The sequence below is a fragment of the Eremothecium gossypii genome, chromosome VI, assembly GCF_000091025.4.
Source record: "Eremothecium gossypii ATCC 10895 chromosome VI, complete sequence".
Lineage (NCBI taxonomy): Eukaryota > Fungi > Ascomycota > Saccharomycetes > Saccharomycetales > Saccharomycetaceae > Eremothecium > Eremothecium gossypii.
In genome coordinates, this window is record NC_005787.5 from 301,201 (window position 1) to 322,912 (window position 21,712).

Consider the following 21,712-nt stretch of genomic DNA (forward strand, 5'->3'; position numbering starts at 1 on the left):
TTTTGCAGTCTCTACTTAAACTTCGCAAGTACAAACTCCGCTAAAGCAGCACCTATAAATGACCCGAGCAGCAACCCATGGAAAAGACCGTCCTGGCTAGCAGGCTGTTGTTGCTCTTGGTGATGTCTGCTCTTCCGCCGTTTCGACTTTTTCCGTCTGCTCGGCTTTTTGATCCTGCCTTTCACTCTCGGGCGCTTTTCCGGGGCAACATAGGTGATCTTCTCAAGTGTTTCCCAGTTTTGTTCTGCCAGCAGGTCCAATCTGGTCTCCTTTGACTCTTGCAACTGCGGGCGGCTGTGGACAAGTGTCACTTCGGGGTCTGCCAGCGCGTCTACTCCCTGCGGAGGCGGTGTGTCCGGCTCATCTACCATTTTCTACCTGGCACACGCATATTCCGTGCAATAATTCATATTCTCGGTATTTGTTCAGCTTATATATAGGTATGCATCGTTTCAGTAACGTTTCAGTCGCATCAATTTTTCAGATCTGCGCTGGCAGCAAAGAAAACGCCGCAGCCTTTCAGGAACATTACAGGAGCAAAAAGAGAAATGGTAAATAGAAGATAAAAGCATAGGCTGTACTATTACGGTGGTATATATATAATGTACAGTTGCGATGAAACATATGATATTAATGGTGCAGCCTCAACGCAAGTATTCCATGGCCAAGGGTAACCCCAGTGACTCCCATATGGCGTTCAATCGAGGTTGGCAGCCCCAAAGATGAATCCGATGACAAAACCAAATAGCGTTCCAAATAAAATCGATCGAGCACTCCAGATGGTACGTGCCCGCTGGTGCTTCTCGCCCCTGGGCGCCCGCGCCCCGACACTTGGCCCCAGCTGCTGGCCGGCGTGCAACTCTTCTGGCAGCAAGGGCCTTCCCTTTTCGTACTCATCCAACAGCTTCACAGGCTCGTCCAGACTTCCAAAGTCGCTTTCTGCTGCGCTGGAGGGGACACCGAGCTCCTCCTGGTGCTGCAGCAGATCCACATAGTTCGACTGTAGCATATTCCGTTCCTTTTGGTGCGCATGGTGCGAGCACTCCACATCGCTAGGAATGCGGCACATGTCTTCCCCGCACCACATCTCGCTGTAGCTCCAGTCGGACGAGGGCTCTGTGTGGTACGGCGTCAGCGACCCGTCCGTGCCGTCCAGGGGCGAGCCCTTGGTGATACAAGGCGAGTCCCCGAACGTCACGTCCCGCACAAGCAGCTCCCACAGCGGCCCCTGCTTCTGCATCACGTTCACCTGGAACTTCAAGCGCGCTCCGCGGCTCTGTGTGCTGGTGATCGGCTTGTCCATGTACACGACCCCGAACCGCTCACCGTTCTTCAGGTCGATCAGCTGCGACACCCCGCGAGCCGTGCTCTGCAGGTCCACCAGTCCGTGCGTGCTGCCGAGGTCCTCCACCCAGATGCGGATGTTCTCTTCGTCCCCGTCCTGGGCTCCCCCCGGCCCTGTAAACCGCTTGACGTACAGCATGGCGTGCTGCTTGCTCAGGCTGCGCTCGGCGAAGAACAGGTTGTCTGCCCGCGCCACCCGCTCCGCATCGCGCTCACTAGCCCTTCCGATCACCTCCGCGAGGCCTTCGTTGATGTTAAATATTAGTCTCCTTTGCTCGTGGCTACCAAAATGCTCCATATCTCCTTCGCGCTTGTTTCTCTTAAGAGGCTGCTAATCCACAAACCGAACTGTGCTATAAATTGACCTCCGAGCCGCTACCGCCAAGTACAAGTCTATATACCCAGCCCCCCCAGTGATGCGCTTCCGTTACTGGAACCGCCGTCCACGTCGCCATAGGAATATCCGTCCAAAGCGATGGTTGACAGCTCTACTGAACGTGGGCCACCGGACGAGGCGTGGTGTCGTCCCTGAAGTGGTGGGCATTACTGGCGCGGGGCGGCAGATCTCTCTACATAATTATACATATCTTGCGCTTTGTGTTCTTGGACTTAGTTTTGGTGCGACTCGCGCGAGATGCGTTGCGCGCAGGAGGGTCCGGCGCAGGGCGGCGATGGGATCTTTCCTGCTGGCGCTGGAGCGAGCGGACGTAGAGGCCGTCCTCCTCCTGTTGCAGGTGTCGAGCGAGCTCCTCGTCGGTCAAAAATGCCGAGTCTGGCGGAAGCGATGGGGCACTGAAGGTGGCATTCTTGTCGGCGAACGGGTCCTCGCCTGCAGCCGTGTCGGGGAAGAGGGAGGAGTCGTCCTCCAGCCGGGTGGGCACAAAATCGCCGGTGTAGAAGGTGTCTTCGGAGCCGTCGGGGTAGGAAAGCGACTGCCAGACGATGTCATGGCGGTACTGGTAACCCAGGTCGGTGACGAGGATGAAAAGCTCGCCCTCCTGCTTGCAGATGGTCGCGAAATGGTCGTTGCGAAATAGCACCGCGTAGGCGCCCTCGGGCAGCACGCGCTTGAGGTGCTGCAGGCCGTAGGAAGTCATCTGAGTCGCACTGCGCGAGAGGAACGAGCGCAGGATGTGGGCGTCCTGCAGCAGCTGGTCGGCCTTCTCCGAGGCCACGGACCCCTGCTGGATATCGTAGGCCTCAACGAGTAGCCGCTGGGCCTCCTCGTACGAGCACTGCGACAGCCGGCTGTAGTCCTGTGGCGCCTGCGACACGTCCATGAGCCACGTGTGCACCAGGCCCACCTGGAACATGCGAAAGAGTGCCATCTCGTCGCCTTCTCGGAAAGTGCCATTGAACGCCGGGTCGATAAGCAGCCCTGTCTGTAGCTTGGGCAACAGCTCTAGCATCCGGTCCATGTCGCGGTGCGAGTCGCCGCCCAGCTGCATCGCGATGTCTGCCAGCACCGCGACCAGGTCCCGCAGCGTCACAGTTGGCGCCTGCGCCAGATTGCGCAGCTGCGATGTAGTCTCTGCATAGTTCGGAGAGAGGAGGAGCACATTGGATAAAGCTATGAGGGCGCACGGCCCATTCTCATTCTGCAGCAGGATTCGCGAGGGTCGGCCATTGACTGTGATCCCCTTTGTGGCAAATGTCAAGCTCATTGTGTTTGCAGGGTACCTGCGGCGGCCAAACTGCGTCTTGTAGAGCACCCGACTCGAGAGACACCTTATAAGAGGAGGCTGAGCCGCCAAAAGGCAACTCCTTTTCAGAGTGCTGGATTGACTGAGATCCGCCACCCACACATACTTCTGTTTAGAATGGTGACTCGACCGCTGGTCGACCCAGAGTGGCGGCGCCAGCTTCGCAAGAGATGATGCAGGGATACCTGTGCTGGGTTGTAGGCTTGGGATTTATATTACAGTCACAGCGCCGATTCCCTAAGGATACGCTGGGATGCAAGCAGTAGCCCCTCGAGATCTAGGCATTCCCTCGATAAGGTACAGTATAAAAGATATAACTAAGCTGTCAGAAAGGACAGCCGTTTCCGCTCCGCCGACGGCGGGGCGCTACAAAGATATAATGGCACAGTTGCCAGGCCAGAGTAGGACAGACTAGCTGCGGGATCCGGATAGTCATGGGGCAAGAGAGGGAGTTCATTTTTGTAATTGAGCAAGACTGTCCAAGAGGCTCTGCACATTACTACCGGCCTGCTGGGGTTGGACCTGGGGTACGGAGGGCTGTTTCTGGTGTGGCGGCTGAGGCTGCGGCTGCGGTGGCTGCGGCTGCGGTGGCTGCGGTGGCTGGTGCTGCTGGGGTTGAGGTATCTGCTGCTGGGGCGGCATTGGTGGGGGCGATCCAGCCAGCATGTTGGCGTTCTGTGGGGGGGAGCCAAAGGCGGCGTATGGAGCGCCGACGTTGGATGGGAGAGGCTGCTGGAGCTGGGGCTGCTGGCCGCTCTGGAGCTGCTGGATGAGGCCGAGGAGCTGCTGCTGTTGCTGTTGCTGGTTAGGCTGCTGCTGCGTCATGGACAACAAGCTGGAGAGAACGTTCTGTGGCAGGTGCTGGATAGCTGCGAGTAGCTGCGACTGGTCCATGGGGGCAGTGGCGTGTGTGGGCGGAGCAGCGATCGGAAGCTGTTGTGCAGGGAATGCACCGTAGGGCTGCATGGATGCGTACTGTTGCTGCTGCCGCTGGGGCGGTGGTGGTTGCGATGCAGGATTGATAGCCCCGTATATCGAAGGTTGAGCCACGTATGGTGGCTGCTGTGGAGGCATCGCGTAGCCGGCGTAATACTGCTGCTGCCGAGGCGGTGGCGGAGGTTGTTGTTGCTGCTGCGGCGGGAGTTTGGCACGCTGCTGGACTGGCGGCGAGATCGACCCGGTACGACCGGCACGAGTAGTCTTGAGATTGTTGAAAATCGCGATGGAATCCTCGCACGAAACGCTGACGTATTCGTCGAACTTTGTTTCCCCTTGCGGGCCCTTGTAAAACGTCTGTATGTCGACATTCCGAGTTTTGTTCACCAATATGACGCCCCATACGCCGTCATATGCAGCGTCGTTGATTAGTTTGCGTAGCTCCATCCGAGGCTTTAGGAACACCATGTCTGTTTCTAATCCAGAGCCGTTCCGGAAAATGTTGAACACCTCATTTGCATACGAGCGGTCGGCAGTGCGCTTCACCAAGATCATGCATTGTGGGATGCGTTTTTTGGTCTTCTTGTAGTGGTTGTCGCTGTACATATCCTCTTCCTCGCCCTGCTCGTCAAATGGACGCTTGCTGGAGGTCACAAAGGTAGAGCTGCTATTGGTGCCGTGGTCGCCGTGGTCGAACTGCGGCCTACTGTTCGAGCTAGATACCTCCAATATTAGCTTCTTTCCGAAATTCATGGTACCTGACTCACACTCAATAGCATCCTTGACCGACTGCGCATTATCGTACTGAATAAAGCCAAAAGCGTTCTTTATATTAATCTGGAAGATGTGGCCGTATGGCGAAAATATCCGGAAGAGGTCCTCCTTGGTTACGTTCTTCAGCGGAAGATTCCCAATGAATAGTCGCGACTTGGGAGGGAAGTGTTCAATCTCTGTTATCCTGTTCTCGCCGCGCAAGTACTCAGTGTAGCGCTGTCTTTCCTCGGGCGTCATGGCCTGCGACATGTCTGGCGGCGGGAACCGGCGCCGCTTTATGGCCTCGCTCACGCCCGTAGAGGAGCCCTTCGACGGCATGGATGTGTCACCGTTGGAGTTTAGCAAGGTCACTATCGCAACAACCTTCTCCCGCGAAGAAAGCTCCTGGAACTCGGGTAGCGAGAGCATGTCGCTGTCAAGCACATACTGGACCTGCCGCTGGAGAAGATCGCGGTCGATGTTCTCGTTACAGACCCTGTCGTCCTCTTTACCGCCGGACCCCACCGCCTCGCGCGACTGAAGCGCGACCTCCTGCTCCTCGCCGCTCTTGGAGTCCCGCCGGCGCCCATCCGACGAGCCCTCTTTGTTCTCTTTTTCGTCGTTTTCCGGCACGACCACCACCGCCGTGTCCTCCCGGCCCTTCTCTGTGGCCGCCATGTCGTCATCCCCGCTGTCCGATGCGCGCGTCGCGTCGTCCGCATCGTCCTTCAGCGGATCGTAGTCTTCGCGGTTCTCGCTGCTGTCTTCCACACCGCCTAGCCCGGACACCTCGTCCTCCTCCACGCTCAGCCCGTCCTCCGCAGCTATGACAGCCTCCATTGGCTCTCCGGCAGACTCCGTCTCCTCCTCGCGATAGAGGTCGCTCCCATTGCTGTCCTCTTCTGAGTTTGATTCCGCTCCGAGCTCTTCCTTGGCCGCGTCTTGTTTATCGTCTGACTCCGCTCCATCGGACGCAAAATCCTGGCTCTTTTTTAGGGCATCCATGATGGCCTTCAGCTTGTCATTATCCTCGGACATTTCGGTCTCGCAAGCCAAGTCTGAATATCTGTTGATGATGCTCTTGTGCGTATTGCTGTATAGTGAAGAGTAAGTTTGTAGAGAGAGAGGATCTCAGAGGTGGCAATGAAATACGGCTATATACATCACCCTTCACGAATAGCAGCGATGCCATCGCGCAAGCCGCGCGTCGGGCCCATCGGCCCGGCGTTGGCTAGCGGTCCGGTAGCGCGTTTAGCAGACGTGCGATGCTGTGGTTACAACCCAGCGATATGTACTATGGTCAATGGGTCACGTGGTCTGGCCCGGCGAACTATTTACAGGTTTGCGACGTGGACCTGCCACAGGGGCGCACGCGCGCTGGATGGCCCAGCTCTGGCGCAATAAATAGGTAGTGGGGCGGTGGGGCGGCGCGCGAAGTGCGGTATGTTCCGAGCGCCGCCTCATTCCTGCGCGGCACGAGCACCCTCGTTGCGCTCGCGCACAGGCGTGTCTGAGTCCAAGCTGTGGGCCGGGCACGGGAGCACCGATCCCAGCGCCACGCTGGAAAAGGCCACAAGAAACGTGGTCACAAAAAGCTTGTTCGTCACTCTGTTCCTGGTGGCAGCCTTCAAATGCATGCTAACGGTGTGGCAGCCGGAGGCGGGGGAGAGAGGAGGAATTCCCTGGTTTAGCAATCAATGGCGGTCCTTGGATGGTCCGGGGGGACGTGGACTGGATGCTGGGAGTAGCTGAGAAGTGGTTGCGATGGCGAGAGGGCTAAGTGAAAAAACCAATGACGGCGACGCCATTGGTCGGAAACATCGGCGCGCTACGAAAAAAGCAGATTTTAGCGTCGACTTACGTGGTAGATAGATACACATGAGATCGGGCTATACCGGCGAAGAGATCAGGTGCCGGGAGCCGCCGGAGTGGAGCTTCTCTTGCTGGGCTGGAGCAGCGAGGCGGAAAAGCCCGGGGGCAGCGCAGCGGCGGAGGGCTTCGGGGGCGATGGCTTGTGCTCCGAGGATGACACAAAGGCGTCGAAGTCATCTTCGGGCACCTGCGGGGCAGGCTGCGGGATACGCGGGGAGCCTCGCGCGCGGCGCGTGCCCAGGGGCATGCCCTTGGAAAGGGTGAGCGGCTTAACAGCGGGCTTATCGGTGGAGCTGGCCACGCCATAGCCACCGCTGGGCTTGGCTGTGGGTTTGTCGGCGGAGCTGGCCGTGCCGTAGCCACCGTTGGGCTTGGCCAGCAAGTTGTACTTGTTGGCGGGCCGCGCAGGCTTCTTCGGCTGCAGGACGGGGGTCGCGACTGCGGGGGGTTGCTCCACGGGGGGAGAAGCTGGCTTCTCTATAACCTTGCTGAAATTGGACGTTTTCTTCTGGTGGGACTCGTTCTTGTGCAGGGCCTGCAGATGGGATCTCTGGATCTGCTGTGTGATATTGTTCAGGACTTCGGTGAACTCTGAGTACTGGGCTGGGGACAGCGTTTTGCTCATCGAGAAAGTCCACATGATAGGCAGGATACTCTGTACGAAGGCCTCGTCGTCCTGTATGAAGTCGGGAAGGACCCGGAATAGGTCCAGGAATTTGACGAGCACGCGGGAGTCGCGCGTCTTCATAGATCGTACAAGCGGAAGCAACTCTTCCAGCACTGTGAACTTGTCAATACTCCTGCGTTTGACCATTTCGAGAAAGCTGGATATACAGGAAACTTTGACCGTCAGGCTTGTTGTGCGCACGAAGAGTTCAGTGATAAGCGGAAAGAAAGAGCGCTTGGCAGAGGTGAAATCCAATGTCTCCAGCGCAACATGCAGCTTCGACAGTGCACTGCATTGCAGCTCGACGGCCGAGTCGTTGGCAGAACTCAACGCATGCGCGAACAGTGGTTTTAGCATTTGCTCGCAGAACACTTCGGACTTTAGCTTCTCCTTCAGGGTCTCTAGATTACTGATGAGGCACATGGAAGCATTTTTCAGCAGGATATCAAAGTTATGTTTCGAAGTAAGGTAGGGAGCGACCTTCTCATTAAAAGTAAGTTGGGAGAGTGATCTGCCTATCTGAATGATAATATGCAAGGTTTGGCTGAGGCACTCGGAATTGATTTCGTTGGAAGAGGAACTCTGATCCAGTAGCTGCAGGAGGGCGGTAAGGAACTTCCTCTGTAACAACTGTGCCGGAAACTTCGGTAAAAGCTTCGCCAGCCCGTTAAGGAATACTGTCTTCTCCTCCGTGGATTTTGTGGGGAGGTCGTCCAAAAATACCAAGGTCTTGATCAAAGGGTCTTCAAAAAACTCAGAAGCAATAAATTCGTTTATATCTTCATATCTCGCGTAGAGATCCCTACTCATAAGCCTTGGTATCGTAGCGCGCACTTTATCGGGCAGCTTGCTAAAGATGCTCTCCCATGACATCTGCGATAATTTCCGCTCAAACCTGCTATACTCATCCCGGTAGTTACTTGTAGAGTTATCACAGTTGAATAAATTCCTTCCATAGTATAGGAAATATACCAACGCACCTAACGAAAAATAGTCACTCCTTGGAGATACGGTATTTTCGAATACAATCTCTGGCGCTGTGTAGTTTAGGTCCAACTGCATAAATGAAGGAACCCTGGAATCATATTGCGGCATAAAGTACTCAGCAGTATTCGTCCCTGCTGCCAACTTAAATAAATGTCCAAGCCCAAATACTTTCCAGTCAGAGTGCTCGTTCACGAACACGGTCCTTGGATTTAAATCTAGATGCACAGAACTGGCGGTGTTGTGGATGAAATCCAGCCCATGAGAAATCTGTAAAATGCCTCGCTGGATAATGATGTCCTGCGACTCAGTGCTGAAGAGATCCTGGTCTGAATCATGACCTTGATAGATCGATAAGAGGCACCCCGACACGTATTCCGTAACGAACATGAACGACTTGGAGTGCTCTTCCAGAGGCGCTACCAAACCGAGCAGCATCGGGTGCTTTAATTTCGCCATGTTGTTGACCTGCGTACGCAGAATATCGTACGCGTCAGATATCAGCTGCCTGTCGGCAGAAGAGGACCTGGATTGTATCACACCATAGTTCAGTAGGTAGTTTTCGAATTTGCGTTTATCGAAGATGAAGACAGACACGCGCGAGGAACCAGACGAAGATGACCTCGGCCTGCCCGTGTGAACCGACCAGGGTTCGGCAGTAAATGTGGGTGACGAGGAATATGAGTAGTTGACGCTGATGCCTGACCTGGTTGACCAAAGACCCATACTTTGACGTAATTTAACTGAAGAGTGGCAAAATATAGATCAGCGACTTAAAAAGAATAACTTTATTCTGAAGACTAGTCTTACGCAGCTCAGCCCGGTAAGTGCAGTAAACCTCCAAAAACGCAGCCAGGATCAGGTATAATCCTGTGCTGCCTATCAGGATAAAAAGAAGACCGCTCCTGTGGCACTTAGCTATATCGGTTTAGTTGTCAAAAATGCGCAAGCCCGGAATCGAACCGGGGGCCCATCGATGGCAACGATGGATTTTACCACTAAACCACTTGCGCTTTTTGTATTGTGTCATGTTTGTTTTGAAGGGACTATACTACCTACGTTTGTTATCACGTGCTGAAGTATAACAGGTTTCAAATTACAGCGTGTTGCAACAACGACTACTTCACTTGCAAGAGAACCTGGCTTTCAACGAATAATAACACATTTGCTATCCACTACCAAAAGGATGCTCCATTCGCTCTGGGATGCAACGCTCACGTGCGTGAGCCGGTTGTTCTCCTTGGAAGCGCTAGACGCCCGATTAGCTCCTTCGAATGACCCCAAAATAAGACAGAGAATTACAATGCAGGCTACTCCATCTCGCTGGAAAACCGCGGAATTCAAGTTTTACTATGCCGTATTTGCGATTGCTGTCCCACTCATGTTCAAGGCAGCGGTAGACGCTACCAATGCCTGGAATCCGAATTACAAGAAGATAGAGCCTCTCTTGGATCAAGGATGGCTATTTGGGCGCAAGGTTGACAACAGTGATAGTCAATATGGCTTCTTCAGAGGGAACTTCGCCCTATTGTTTGCATTGGCAGCGGGGCATCTCTTAACGAAGCGCGTCGCGCTCATGTTATTTCCGATCCAAAAGCTTACTTTTGACCTATACTTTGGACTTTTCTTCATTGTGGTGGCCCATGGAGTTAACACTTTCAGAGTTCTCATTCACGTTGTAATTATGTTCGCTATAGCCAGAATCCTCCGGAATCAGCGCAAAGCGGCTACAATACTGTGCTGGGTATATGGTATTGGGACGCTCTTTTTTAACAGCAAGTATGATACGTACCCATTCGGTGATGTCCTTCCTTTCCTATCATTTTTGGATACTGCGTACAAGGGTCTAATTAAACGCTGGGATGTATTCTACAATTTCACTCTACTTCGGATTTTGTCTCACAACTTAGACTACCTAGAAAAATGGAGCGATGAACCACAACAAGAAGCTTCTCGCTCTGTGTCGCCGTCGCAAGAATTCGATACGTTCAAGGACGGGAAATGCCCAGAATTGTTAGATGAGCGTTCCCGCCTCACTGCACCACATCCTATATCAGACTACAATATGGCAAATTACCTCGCTTACGTCGCGTATACTCCTCTATATATTGCTGGCCCGATTCTCACGTTCAATGACTACCTCTACCAAACCCGTCGGACTTTACCGTCGATAACTCCATCAAGGACATTCTATTATGCGCTAAACTTCTTGTGTTGTATTATGACCATGGAGGTTGTTCTACATTTTATTTATGTGGTGGCTGCAGCAAAGGCTAAGGCATGGGAGGGAGACACGCCATTCCAGCTATCCATGATTGGGCTCTTTAACTTGAATATTATATGGCTAAAACTTTTGATTCCTTGGAGATTCTTCAGGCTTTGGGCACTAATAGACGGTATAGACCCACCAGAGAACATGATACGTTGTGTCGACAATAACTATAGCACATTGGCATTCTGGAGGGCCTGGCATAGGTCGTACAATAAGTGGGTTGTCAGATACATCTATGTCCCACTAGGGGGTTCTACTAATAGGATATTGACGTCTTTGGCGGTTTTCTCTTTTGTTGCTATTTGGCACGATATCGAGCTTAAATTATTGGTATGGGGCTGGCTAATTGTCCTATTTCTTCTACCTGAAATAGTTGCCTCGAGCGTACTCAGCGCCTACTCTAACAGAGTATGGTTTAGGTTTCTTTGCAGCGTGGGTGCAATCGTCAACATATGGATGATGATGATTGCCAATCTAGTTGGCTTCTGTTTGGGCACAGATGGGACAATTACATTATTAAAAGATATGTTTAGTACGGTGAAGGGTATCTCATTCTTCATTGTTGCTAATGGTGCGTTATTTGTTGGAACGCAGACTATGTTTGAGCAGAGGGAGCATGAGAAGAGGCAAGGCATTTACGTAAAATGTTAAAATAAATAATTTCGCCACATACTACCTCATTGTGTTTATCGAATCTTATTGTTTGTTGATGCGTTTCTTGTATGCACCCGGTGTCTCGAAATGTCGCAGGCCCCAAACGCCGCGCTTCGACTTCTTGGCCTTCGACTCGTGGTACCTATAGAGGGTGTCCTGGCCGTCAAACTCCGCGCCGCTCTTGGATTCGTACACAACCCCTAAACCCTGTTTGAGCAGTTCTATACTGACATTCTTCCATCTGAACCAGGACCAATATTCGACTTTGGCCACACAGCGCCCGTACTGGTCCGTAGACAGGGGCTTCACCCAAACAAAGCGACCTAGAAGTGTCTTGTTGAGCCACTTGTATGCTTCCTCGCTCAGGGGCTGCGAGGAGTTACCGAAGTGTGCCCTTTCTGGAGCGTCGACACCGCACAACCTGATCGAAAGCGTGGGCAGCTTTCTTCTTCCACGGTACAGGGCGAATTGGTCGCGGCCCCCGCCCTCGGAGCGTAGCCCCACAAGCCCCCGGAAAAGATTCAGAGGCGACAGCGTGCTCAGTGCATTACCGGTCGCCTTCTGCGCTCTGCGTGGCAAGATGCCTTTCCGTTGCAACGTTGGCACTTTCCGCAGCCAGTGCCATCCGCCGAGCACCCCGCCTGGAGTATGGAAGAACAAGAAATTGTCCCCGTCGCCAACTGACGTGACTTTCCCATATAGGTACTTCCGCCGGAACACATTGGTGGGGATATCATGCACGGAAGTGATCTGCCTCAAGTGTCTATTAAAGGCAGAGTAAGTAGCAACGAAGCCGCCCGTTAGAAGAAATGACAGGAAGATGACCTTTGCTTGCAGCAGGTGGGCTGGTGTGGCGACTGAGTTGTCAGACATGGCGACTAGCAGATCATGCAACTACCCTAGCGAACGCAATGATGCACCGGAATTGGTGAATAAGATTACATCTATCTACTCAGTGTCTTGTTACTACAATTTCCCTAATTTTTCTAAAATACCATCGACATTTGAAAATTTAAGCGTCGATTACATGTAACGTTAGAGATATACCTACTGGGAAGAGCTCGATTCTGCCAAGAGCAGCATGATCTTCGCTAAGAAACACGGCAGCTGCTGTCGTTTCCCCACATACTCGGCCAGCATTGCATCCCATTCCGGCATGACCTTGTCGAGGTTCGACTTTAAAGTGTTCGTCTGCAAGTCGGCTATCAGATACCGGTCTGTCTTGAAGCACGGTATCATCTTGACCTTGCCGCCAACCTGGAATTCCAGCTTGAAGCCAAGAAGCGAGTTGACGGCGTCTATGAACTCGAGCGACTTGCGATTGAACATCTCCTTGAGCCGCGTCGTGCGCTTGTTGATGGAGAACAGCTCGTCTTCCAGGAGCTGGATGTCGTACTGCTGGCGCTCGTACACGGACCGCGGCACGGCCTCGAGGCCCTGCTGCGCGTCCAGCTGCTGCGCGAGCTCGAGGTTTTCCTGCTTCAGAAGCGTGAGCTGCTTCTGCTTCACGAACTGGTCCTTAAGCAGCGGGTTGTTGCGCAGCTGGAGGATGCGGATCTTCTTTTCGTTGAGCGACTGCAGTTTGCGGAGCTTCTCCTCCAACAGGGACGCGTTTTCGTCGCTGTTCGCGAGGCGGCGCTCCAGGTCCTTGTTCCGCAGCTGCAGCTCGTTCAGGCGCTGTGAGTAATTGAACGCCAGGTCGTCGCTCGCCTTGCGGCGCTTGCGCGGGTTCCCGTCGAGGTCGCTCCGCTCGAGCAGCTGCTCGTTCAGCTTCTTGAGTTCGTTCGTCAGGTCCTCCGTCTGGTTCTTGTACGTGTCCACCAGCGTCTGGATCTTCTTGCGGTCGCGCGTGTCCGGCGTGTGGTCTTTGTCCACCTCGGAGAGGTCGTCCAGCTGCTGCCGCAGCAGCTTGCACTCCTCGAAGGAGAGCAGCTTCTGCTGCTCGATCTCGTAGTTCAGCTTCTTGAGGTTCAGGATGCTGCTCTCGTACTTCTTGTTGAGGTCCAGCAGCTGATTGCGCTCCAGCGCCAGCTCGTCGTTCAAGATCTTCATGTTGTTCAGGTCCAGCTGCAGCTTCCCCACCTGCTCCACCAGCGCCAGCCGCTCCTGCTTCGCGAGCGCCATTTCGTGCAGCACGTTCTCCGGCGACGACCCGTCCGCCTGGTACACCTCCCACTTCGTCAGCTTCTCCTGCAACTGAACGTTCTCCAGCTGCAGGTCGTCTAGCTGCTGCCGCAGCGCGTCCGTCTTCTCCAGCCGCGCCCGCAGCTTCGAGTTCTCCAGCTGCAGAAACTGCTGCGACTCGCTCCGCTGCCGCAGCCGCTTCAGCTCGTTTGCCTGCTCCAGGTTCGCGCGCTCCAGCTCCTTCGACAGCGCCAGCTGCTCCTGTAGCGTCCGCCGCAGCACTCCCAGCTCCTCCACCTCCTCCGCGCTGTAGCTGCGGTGCGCCTGCAGCACGCGCTGCGCCTTGAGTCCCGCCACCTCGTCCTCCCGCTCCGCCAGCCGCTCCGCCAGCGCGCGCAGCTCCCCCATCTGCCGCTCGATCTCCGCCTCGTACTTGCGCAGCAGCCCGCTCTGCTCCGCCGCCGCTGCACCCGCTGCCGCGCCCGCCGCCGCCCGCCCCGCCGCCGCCGCCTCCCCGCGCGCCGCCTGCAGGGCCTCCTCCAGCTCTCGCGCCCGCGCCTCCGCCGCCCGTGCGCGCTCCTCCGCCGCCGCCGCGCGCTCCGCCGCCGCCGCGCCGCCCGCGTCCTCGTCCGCCGCCCGCGCCCGCGCCTCCAGCGCCGCGTTCTGCTCGTACAGGTACCGCGTGTCCGCCAGCGCCGCCTCCAGCTCCCCCATGCACTGCTTGTACTTGCCCTGCATCCCGGCCAGCTCCCGTTCCAATGCTAGCCGCGCCATCTCCGCTTCACTGTGCTCTGTCCGCAGCCTGTATTCCAGCCCCAGCACCTGCCGCTCCAGCTCCCGCTGCCGAGCCTCCGGCGACGCGGGCTCCTCCACAAACGATGACGAATCCCCCGTTTGGCTCATATGCTCCGACGCTCAGCCGCCACTCGATTGCCGTTCAGTCTCTGGATCTGCTAGTGGAGTCCAGCCATAGGAGTTGGACACGCAAAAAAAATATAAGGCATTAACCGCTCCAGTTCCCATGTTGATCCCTTCCCACATCCCGAGCTCAAGCATTAGGCAGCGTGTTGAGACTAGTTCGGCAGACCATTAGTCTCGCTGACGCACGACCAAGCTAGCAAGACAGCCACACAATGTCAAAAGTGTATGTAGCGCCCAGAGCAGAGCGGTGGCGCAGATACTGACCCCTGACACAGTCCAAGAAGCTTCAGGCTCCTCGAGGAGCTGGAGAAGGGCGAGAAGGGCATGGGCCCGGAGTCGTGCAGCTACGGGCTCGCGGACGGCGACGACATCTCGATGACGCACTGGAACGGCACGATCTTGGGGCCGCCGCACAGCAGCCACGAGAACCGCATCTACTCGGTGGTGATCGAGTGCGGCGCGGAGTACCCGGACCGGCCGCCCAAGGTGCGGTTCATCTCGCGGATCAACCTTCCATGCGTGGACCCTTCGACGGGCGAGGTGCGGCCCGAGGCCTTCCACGCGCTCCGCGACTGGAAGCGCTCAAGCAACATGGAGACGCTGCTCCAGGACTTGCGCAAGGAGATGGCGTCGTCGGCGAACAAGAAGCTCCCGCAGCCGCCGGAGGGGAGCACCTTCTAGCGTGTATAACTACATAGTGGCTAGGGCTGCGTGGCGCGACGCGGTAGAAAATGCAGCGATCGAGTCATCACGGGCCGCCTATATAAGCGGCGAGCAGGGAGCGTGCTCTCCCTCGCCGGAAGCCGGTGCAACGATGAAGAAGCTACAGGTCTGGAGGAGCGTGCCGCGGCCGTGGGGCGCGCGCGGGTACGCGGGGCTGCCGCGGGCGGGTGCGGAGGTGCGCGCGGCAAGCGCGCTGGGCGTGTCGCGGGCGCCCAGCTTCCCGTGCGTGCCCGGCTCGCGGCTGCGGGCGTTGGTCTGGCCGCAGGCGCCGGCGAACGTCTTTGTGGTCAAGAAGCCGGGGTCTGCGGAGACCACGGCGGCGGCGATCGAGTTGATCCGCCATATGCACGCGCAGTACCCTGGGCTCAACGTGATGGTGGCCGCGGACACTGCGGAGGAGCTGCGGGCGGGCCTGTGCGCGGCCGCGCCCGGCTGCGTGCTGTATACGGGTACGGACAGCGAGATCGCGGCGCGCGCGGACCTGCTGCTATCGCTGGGCGGCGACGGCACCATCCTGCGCGCGGCCGGGCTGTTCTCGGAGGCGCGAGTGCCGCCGGTGCTAGCCTTTTCGCTGGGGACGCTGGGCTTCCTGCTCCCCTTCGAGTTTTCGGAGCACGCGCAAGCGCTCGACGACGTGCTACAGTCGCGCGCGCACTGCCTGCAGCGGTCGCGGCTGGTGTGCCGCGTGCTGCGCGATGGGCTGCCCGTGGACGGGCGGTGGGCGCACGCCATGAACGACGTGTTCATCCACCGAGGCGGCGCGCCGCACCTGGCGCACCTGGACATCTATGTCGGGAAGCAGTTCCTCACCAGCACGGTCGCCGACGGCGTGGCGGTCGCGACCCCAACGGGCTCGACGGCCTACTCGCTGTCTGCGGGGGGCAGCATTGTGTCACCGCAGGTCCCGTCCATTTTGCTAACGCCGATCTGCCCGCGCTCGCTGTCGTTCCGCCCGGTCATTTTGCCAAGCACTAGTCTGCTCAGGCTGGTGATCGGCGCGAAGTCAGCGCAAGACCCGGCGGCCATCAAGCTCTGCATGTCCGTGGATGGCGTGTCGAAGCCTCCGCTGTCCGTTGGCGACGAGCTGCACGTGACGGACGAGGTCAGCACGGCGCATGCGCCGCGCGACGCCGGCGTGTACTGTGTGGCACGGTCGGAGAACGACTGGACGCGCGGGATCAACGAGCTACTGGGCTTCAACATGGGGTTCCGCGGCGGCAGACGGACCCACCCGCCCTCCTAGAGAGATATATAGGCTAATGTTCAACTGATCCTTGCAGCAGCCCCCATACGGGGGCACGAAGGCAGTCCCTTAGGCCTGGCAAGGCCAGGCACGGATGGGCCGCTGCACCCAAGACCAGTTGGATTTGTTCTCCAGTCCAAGCAAGCATAAAGGCAACACATATCCGCGCTTGTCATGGGTCAAGAACGCCCCGGGGGGGTTCAACCTCAAGGGGATGCTGTATGTGCTACGAGTGGCTGTGAATTTGCGTTAAGGTGTTGAAGGAGGTTATCTGCAATTTCCGCCGCGCGCTCTTTATATACGGACGTAACCTCGTTACCCGGACTAACCGACACACTTAGGGTTTCATCGGGTCACGTGATGCCCTGGAACGGACGCGGCGGCCTTGTCTCGAAGTCAGATATTGTTCGATTCATTTAGGAAATTATGAATTCGCATCTGTTTACGATGCGCAAATGTTTATTCCGAAAAGGGCAGCCTAATGGGCTGGAGTGAGTACCTTCTGACTAGGGGCCCTTCCCGAATCAGCGAATTATGGGCGGGACCTTGGAACAAATCTCTTGTATCCTCTGTACGTAAAGGTACGTACAGGTACCGATTGTGAGAGAGTTTGTATCAAACTTGCACGATCGATGGTAGTAGCCGGCAGCACAGTGCATATATAAGTGAGCTCGAAGGCCCCAAGATGTGGTATCTTGAGAAGTATCAGCCAATCTGCAATGAAGATTTCTCTACTCTTTTCTGTTTCTGCGCTGCTTGGCGCCGTGATAGCGATTCCTGTCAATGGCAGCAGACCGGAGGTGACCATCGATGACGTTCGCGGGAACATCCCCGAAGATGCGGTGCTCGGATTCCTAGACCTCAGTGATGTGGAGGGACTGGCGGTCAGGCCTATTCAAACCGAGGAGCGTACCGGCCTGCTATTTGTTAATCGGCAGCTCGCAGAGAAGGGCACCGAAGCCGCTAGCTCACAGGGCAGTCCGAAACTCGAAAAGGACATCGCAAGGGTGTACAAAAGGCTCATGGAATATGGTCATCGCAGAATTTTCCCTGCGATCGACCTATGAGCGAGGTTAGGCGTCCAGGGTGGGTGTGCTGGCCTAAGTACACCTTGCATTTGCTACACAATCCAAGGATTTTTATAAGACGTTGCTGCCGTCTTTAGGAACTGAATACTAAATAACAAATATTATTATGTAAAGATAGTACGTAGAGTAATGTCAGGAACCCAATACCCAAACAGAGAGCGAAGGCCCACAATTTGGGATATAGTCCACAAAAAAAAAACTGAATACATTAGTATAGTAGGAGAAATAAAGTAGCGGACGTGTGGGCTAGTGCAGCGGTTCGTTGTATGGAATGCAGTTTGTCCGCATGTGTATCTATATGGGAAGTGAATGAGTAGTAGGCATTGGGATGCATGTTTTAGCCCCCTGCATTTCTTTGTCCATGACGGCACATAGTGAAGTAGGTAGCTCCAAATCTAACAAAATTGACGAGGAACGTTGCCGCACCTATCTTTGCCAAAGTTGATTTTCAAGTCCTTGAACGTCGGAATGGACTTTATCTTGTCAATGGCCAGGATCGCACTGCTGATATTGGCAAAGTTTATGAAGCAGCAGTTCCGCTCATACAAAAAGTTGATTTGTTCCACTTCACCAAACTCCTGGAATACCGCACGTAGTGCTGCTTCCGTAAAGATTGGATGCTGTGATTTTTTGTCTGCGGCAAAGTCAATGTTTCCTAGGTAGATGTTCCTGGACGCCCCACGGGACACAGCTAGTGCTAGCGGATTGGGCAAGGGCCCTGAGTGCTTACCCCAGCCAATCTTACACCTTTTGTTGTGGATGGTTAAACCGTGTAGCGAACTCATGGCGTAGAATTGCGCAGCAGCAGTAGGATCGATAAACGTGACGAAGCAGACATGCCTGTCGCTCAATAACTTGATATGCTGTAACAGCCCCCCTCTAACAGAATTGCATATTTCCTCGAGCTTCACATCTTTGGGCAAGTTGCCCAAATATATCGTGCGGTTACCCAAATTGTTAGCCCCGCCTGCGCTGGTAGCGATTGCAGCTGCAGCTGCAGACTGCTGTAACAACGTCTGTGAGATCAATTCCCGATCATTGGAAAAGAAGGATTCCATGCCGGGCTGAATGCCCAAGAACTGCGCGGCGTTGTGCTGTTGGGTCTTGGTTATAAACGCACACCTGTCCTTGCCGTAGAAGATCTTCTTCTGCGCGTAGTAAGGGTTGATGTTCGCCAAGTTGGCGACCACCTTGATTGCGGCAAAAATCGACGAGAAATGCACAAACGCAATGCCCTTCTCCGGTACAATCTTGACGTTCTCTACCTCCCCGAAGTCGGACAAGTCGTTCCGCAACTTCTCCTCTGTGATAACCTCCTCGTTTGGATCCACACCCCACTGCGCACAGATGTCCTTGTTGGTGTTGAGCTTGCCGATGTATACATTGCGCGTCGCACCGTCGTTTGTAATCCCCGCCGCGACTATCGGATCGATCTGCGTCGGCTTGCCCCAGCCTATCTTGATGTCGCGATCGTCGATGTTTAGCCGCTTGAGAATAGCGTCCGAGTGGAACAAGAGCGCAGAGTTCTCCTCCACGAAGGAGATAAATGCACACATCTTCTCGGGGAGAATCTTGACTTCCTCCACCACGCCCGAACGCACATGGTCCAACAACTCCTTCGTGGTGATGTACGGCGGTACGTTGCCCAAGTACACCGTCCGCGACGGCGCGCTCGTAAAGTCGCGCGGGTTGTTCATCTGCCCCGACTGGAGCGTCATCGGGTGGCTCACCTGCGCGTACTGCGCAAGCACCCCCATCGGCGGCGCCTGGCTCTCGCCCACTGTGCCCGACCCGTTGGATGACTCCGAGCACAACCCCGACGCCTCGTACCGCCCCATCGGCGGCTGCGCTAGCCCATACGCCGCCCCGTTCCCCCCGTACCCCGCCGTCCCCCACGTCTGGTCGTACATCGGGTCCGACCACGCCTGCGCCCGGTTCGATATCGAGATATCCGATGTCGGCGTCATCGAGTGCGTCTCGCTCAGCGGCGACTGCATCCGCGACGGGTGCTGGAACCCCAGTCCCTGGTACTCTTGGTAGCTCATGCGCTGCGCGTCTACACACTCCCGCAGGTTCCCTGCCCGCAGAACGCAGAAAGTCCGCTCTAGCGGCCCGTTTACAAAAGTCTAGTGTCCAAAAGTCACCTGCAGGCGCCTGGTTCAATGAAACACCTGCTGGTCTGAGCCTCGAACTGGATGTCCCCGCCCTGGCAGAACTGAAGAATATGCGTGTTGAGCTTAGATGCCCGCCCCACGGAAAAAATCTACTTGGTGCAAAAAATGAAAACGCTCGAGATGGCGCTTCGAACTGAAGTCAACTGAAGCTGGCGGCTGCTGGTCGTTCCACACGCTGCTTGGAGGGTGCTTCGAATCTGATTGCGCTGTTCCTGCTCTTGCGCGACTGTGGTGGAGTTTGCGTTACGTGCGCGCACGCTCCAGCTTTTTGAAAACCATGTCTTATATAGTAGTACTGATGGTACACGCAGCGAAAAACTAGGCGCACAGCCGGCACGGACGCGGCGCTGAGCTCCAGGCGCCAGCACTGGTGCAGTAGGCTGCGTCGGTTTTGTACGCACCGCAAAACGGGTGTCACGTGACCTCGACGTCAGTCCGACTCCGTCGAGGCATCGGACGCTACGCTAGCCCGGCGAGCAGGCGTGGCGGGCAGCGGTGTGCGCGGTGTGTGGCGGATGCCCAGGAACTCGAAGTCCGGGGCTGGTCCGCGGGGCGTGGCGTAGTGGGGCGTGGCGGGCTCGGGCGTACGCGGCTGGGCGGCGCGATGAGCCCGAACGGGGCTGGCCTCGAGCTGGCGGACCCGGGCGGCGCGGGCGGCCAGCAGGCCGGCGGCGGTGCGGCGGGTGGCAGCGAGCTGGCGCGCGAGGGCGTCTGCGTGGGCGTCTGCGGCGTGGAGGCGCGCGCGCAGCTCTGCGGCGCGACGGCGCAGCGGCCAGGCCGGCGGTGCGTGCGGGGCGGGCGGGAGGCCTGGCGCGACGGGCTCGAGCAGCGTCAGCGGCGCACGCGCGGGCCCGGAGGCGAAGCAGGTCTCTTCGAGCAGCCAGGTGCCGTCGCGGCGGAGTACGGTCCAGTCGCGGTCGAGCACGGGGTCGGCGGCGTAGTCTGCGGCGGCGAAGAGGTGGAAGGCGGCGGGGTCGCGCAGCCAGCGCGCGGCCGCGGGCGGTGCGAGCGCGATGCCTGGCGCTGCGATGCGGAGCGAGGCGAGCTCGTCGCCGAGCTCTGCGTGGGCCGTGAGGGCCTGGCCATCGGCCCAGAGGGTGATCGGAAACCGGGCGGGCATGGGTTGCGGGGTGGGCGTTGCCGGCGGCGTGCATTACTAAGAAAGCCGCGACGTTTCGCCGTTGCACACCACATGCAAACGAGCGCAGAGATGGGAGGCATAATAGAGGCGATGCCTGCACTGGCGCAAGACGGCTACGCACTGGAGCAGGCGCCGCCCGAGCACTGCCCCGGGCCTGCGTCCGAGAACGCTGGCAAGGGCGATGCCTGCCAGGGCTGTGCCAACAAGGACATCTGCGAGTCGCTGCCCAAGGGCCCAGACCCGGATGTGGCGCTGATCACACAGAACCTGGCGCCCGTGCGGCACAAGGTGCTGGTTCTGTCCGGAAAGGGCGGCGTCGGGAAGTCGACCTTCTCGGCGATGCTGGGCTGGGCGCTGTCTGCGGACGAGGCACTGCAGGTCGGCGTGATGGACCTGGACATTTGCGGGCCGTCTCTGCCGCACATGTTGGGCTGTGTGAATGAGACTGTGCATGAGTCAAGCGTGGGCTGGACTCCGGTATACGTGGCGGACAACCTGGCGGCGATGTCGATCCAGTTCATGCTGCCGGAGGACGACTCTGCGGTGATCTGGCGAGGCGCAAAGAAGAATGCGCTGATCAAGCGTTTCCTCAAGGACGTGTACTGGGACGAGCTCGACTACCTCGTTGTCGACACCCCTCCGGGGACCTCGGACGAGCACATTACGATCAACACTCTCTTGAAGGAGTCCGGCATAGATGGCGCGCTGGTGGTTACGACACCGCAGGAGGTTGCGCTTCTGGACGTTCGCAAGGAGCTCGACTTCTGTCGGAAGGCGGGGATCCGTGTCCTGGGGCTGGTCGAGAACATGAGCGGCTTTGTGTGCCCATCGTGCGAAAACGAGTCGACCATCTTCAAGCCAACAACAGGTGGTGGTCGCGCCTTGTGCGAGGAGCTGGGGATAAAGTTCCTTGGAGCCGTGCCGATTGATCCGCGAATTGGAAGATGCTGCGACTCTGGCGAAAGCTTTTTGGACGCCTATCCGGACAGTCCAGCGTCGACCGCCATCATGCATGTGGTAGAGGCTCTCCGTGACGCCGTCGGCGACGTATAACGCGCCTAGCAGTTCCTGCCAGTGACAGACTGATACCAGTTTATACATACATACATATTT

General features: G+C 56.7%; 14 protein-coding genes and 2 non-coding genes across 16 annotated transcripts; 5 read left to right on the forward strand and 11 right to left on the reverse strand.

The window, feature by feature from the left end:
* Positions 1-11: 11 nt before the first annotated feature.
* Positions 12-371, reverse strand: AGOS_AFL072CA (AFL072C-Ap; the record flags this gene model as incomplete). Its single annotated transcript, NM_001355335.1, has 1 exon — positions 12-371. The coding sequence occupies one exon, from the start codon at positions 369-371 to the stop codon at positions 12-14; it is 360 nt and encodes a 119-aa protein (NP_001342276.1).
* Positions 372-697: 326 nt separating this feature from the next.
* AGOS_AFL072C (uncharacterized protein) lies at positions 698-1,642 on the reverse strand (the record flags this gene model as incomplete). Its single annotated transcript, NM_210830.1, has 1 exon — positions 698-1,642. One exon carries the CDS (start codon positions 1,640-1,642, stop codon positions 698-700), a length of 945 nt encoding a protein of 314 aa, NP_985476.1.
* A 271-nt stretch (positions 1,643-1,913) lies between these two features.
* On the reverse strand, positions 1,914-3,008 carry AGOS_AFL071C (MINDY family deubiquitinase; the record flags this gene model as incomplete). Its single annotated transcript, NM_210831.2, has 1 exon — positions 1,914-3,008. One exon carries the CDS (start codon positions 3,006-3,008, stop codon positions 1,914-1,916), a length of 1,095 nt encoding a protein of 364 aa, NP_985477.2.
* Positions 3,009-3,500: 492 nt separating this feature from the next.
* Positions 3,501-5,774, reverse strand: NAB3 (Nab3p; the record flags this gene model as incomplete). Its single annotated transcript, NM_210832.1, has 1 exon — positions 3,501-5,774. One exon carries the CDS (start codon positions 5,772-5,774, stop codon positions 3,501-3,503), a length of 2,274 nt encoding a protein of 757 aa, NP_985478.1.
* A 422-nt stretch (positions 5,775-6,196) lies between these two features.
* COA2 (Coa2p) lies at positions 6,197-6,373 on the reverse strand (the record flags this gene model as incomplete). The annotated part of the gene is made up of 1 exon (NM_210833.1): positions 6,197-6,373. The coding sequence occupies one exon, from the start codon at positions 6,371-6,373 to the stop codon at positions 6,197-6,199; it is 177 nt and encodes a 58-aa protein (NP_985479.1).
* A 269-nt stretch (positions 6,374-6,642) lies between these two features.
* Positions 6,643-8,985, reverse strand: SCY1 (Scy1p; the record flags this gene model as incomplete). The annotated part of the gene is made up of 1 exon (NM_210834.1): positions 6,643-8,985. One exon carries the CDS (start codon positions 8,983-8,985, stop codon positions 6,643-6,645), a length of 2,343 nt encoding a protein of 780 aa, NP_985480.1.
* A 216-nt stretch (positions 8,986-9,201) lies between these two features.
* Positions 9,202-9,272, reverse strand: AGOS_t0131. Its single transcript has one exon. It is a non-coding gene; the product is annotated as a tRNA-Gly (tRNA).
* A 173-nt stretch (positions 9,273-9,445) lies between these two features.
* On the forward strand, positions 9,446-11,182 carry GUP1 (O-acyltransferase; the record flags this gene model as incomplete). Its single annotated transcript, NM_210835.2, has 1 exon — positions 9,446-11,182. The coding sequence occupies one exon, from the start codon at positions 9,446-9,448 to the stop codon at positions 11,180-11,182; it is 1,737 nt and encodes a 578-aa protein (NP_985481.2).
* Positions 11,183-11,227: 45 nt separating this feature from the next.
* Positions 11,228-12,058, reverse strand: LCL3 (Lcl3p; the record flags this gene model as incomplete). Its single annotated transcript, NM_210836.1, has 1 exon — positions 11,228-12,058. One exon carries the CDS (start codon positions 12,056-12,058, stop codon positions 11,228-11,230), a length of 831 nt encoding a protein of 276 aa, NP_985482.1.
* A 174-nt stretch (positions 12,059-12,232) lies between these two features.
* MAD1 (coiled-coil domain-containing protein MAD1) lies at positions 12,233-14,212 on the reverse strand (the record flags this gene model as incomplete). The annotated part of the gene is made up of 1 exon (NM_210837.2): positions 12,233-14,212. The coding sequence occupies one exon, from the start codon at positions 14,210-14,212 to the stop codon at positions 12,233-12,235; it is 1,980 nt and encodes a 659-aa protein (NP_985483.2).
* A 230-nt stretch (positions 14,213-14,442) lies between these two features.
* On the forward strand, positions 14,443-14,911 carry MMS2 (E2 ubiquitin-conjugating protein MMS2; the record flags this gene model as incomplete). Its single annotated transcript, NM_210838.1, has 2 exons — positions 14,443-14,453; positions 14,506-14,911. 2 exons carry the CDS (start codon positions 14,443-14,445, stop codon positions 14,909-14,911), a joined length of 417 nt encoding a protein of 138 aa, NP_985484.1.
* Positions 14,912-15,044: 133 nt separating this feature from the next.
* Positions 15,045-16,196, forward strand: POS5 (NADH kinase; the record flags this gene model as incomplete). The annotated part of the gene is made up of 1 exon (NM_210839.1): positions 15,045-16,196. One exon carries the CDS (start codon positions 15,045-15,047, stop codon positions 16,194-16,196), a length of 1,152 nt encoding a protein of 383 aa, NP_985485.1.
* A 27-nt stretch (positions 16,197-16,223) lies between these two features.
* AGOS_AgSNR10 lies at positions 16,224-16,447 on the reverse strand. The gene has a single exon (NR_149358.1). It is a non-coding gene; the product is annotated as an AgSNR10 (small nuclear RNA).
* Positions 16,448-16,915: 468 nt separating this feature from the next.
* On the forward strand, positions 16,916-17,263 carry AGOS_AFL062W (AFL062Wp; the record flags this gene model as incomplete). The annotated part of the gene is made up of 1 exon (NM_210840.1): positions 16,916-17,263. The coding sequence occupies one exon, from the start codon at positions 16,916-16,918 to the stop codon at positions 17,261-17,263; it is 348 nt and encodes a 115-aa protein (NP_985486.1).
* A 416-nt stretch (positions 17,264-17,679) lies between these two features.
* MRN1 (Mrn1p) lies at positions 17,680-19,329 on the reverse strand (the record flags this gene model as incomplete). The annotated part of the gene is made up of 1 exon (NM_210841.2): positions 17,680-19,329. One exon carries the CDS (start codon positions 19,327-19,329, stop codon positions 17,680-17,682), a length of 1,650 nt encoding a protein of 549 aa, NP_985487.2.
* Positions 19,330-20,062: 733 nt separating this feature from the next.
* NBP35 (Fe-S cluster-binding ATPase) lies at positions 20,063-21,652 on the forward strand (the record flags this gene model as incomplete). The annotated part of the gene is made up of 1 exon (NM_210842.2): positions 20,063-21,652. The coding sequence occupies one exon, from the start codon at positions 20,063-20,065 to the stop codon at positions 21,650-21,652; it is 1,590 nt and encodes a 529-aa protein (NP_985488.2).
* Between the last annotated feature and the right edge of the window lie 60 nt (positions 21,653-21,712).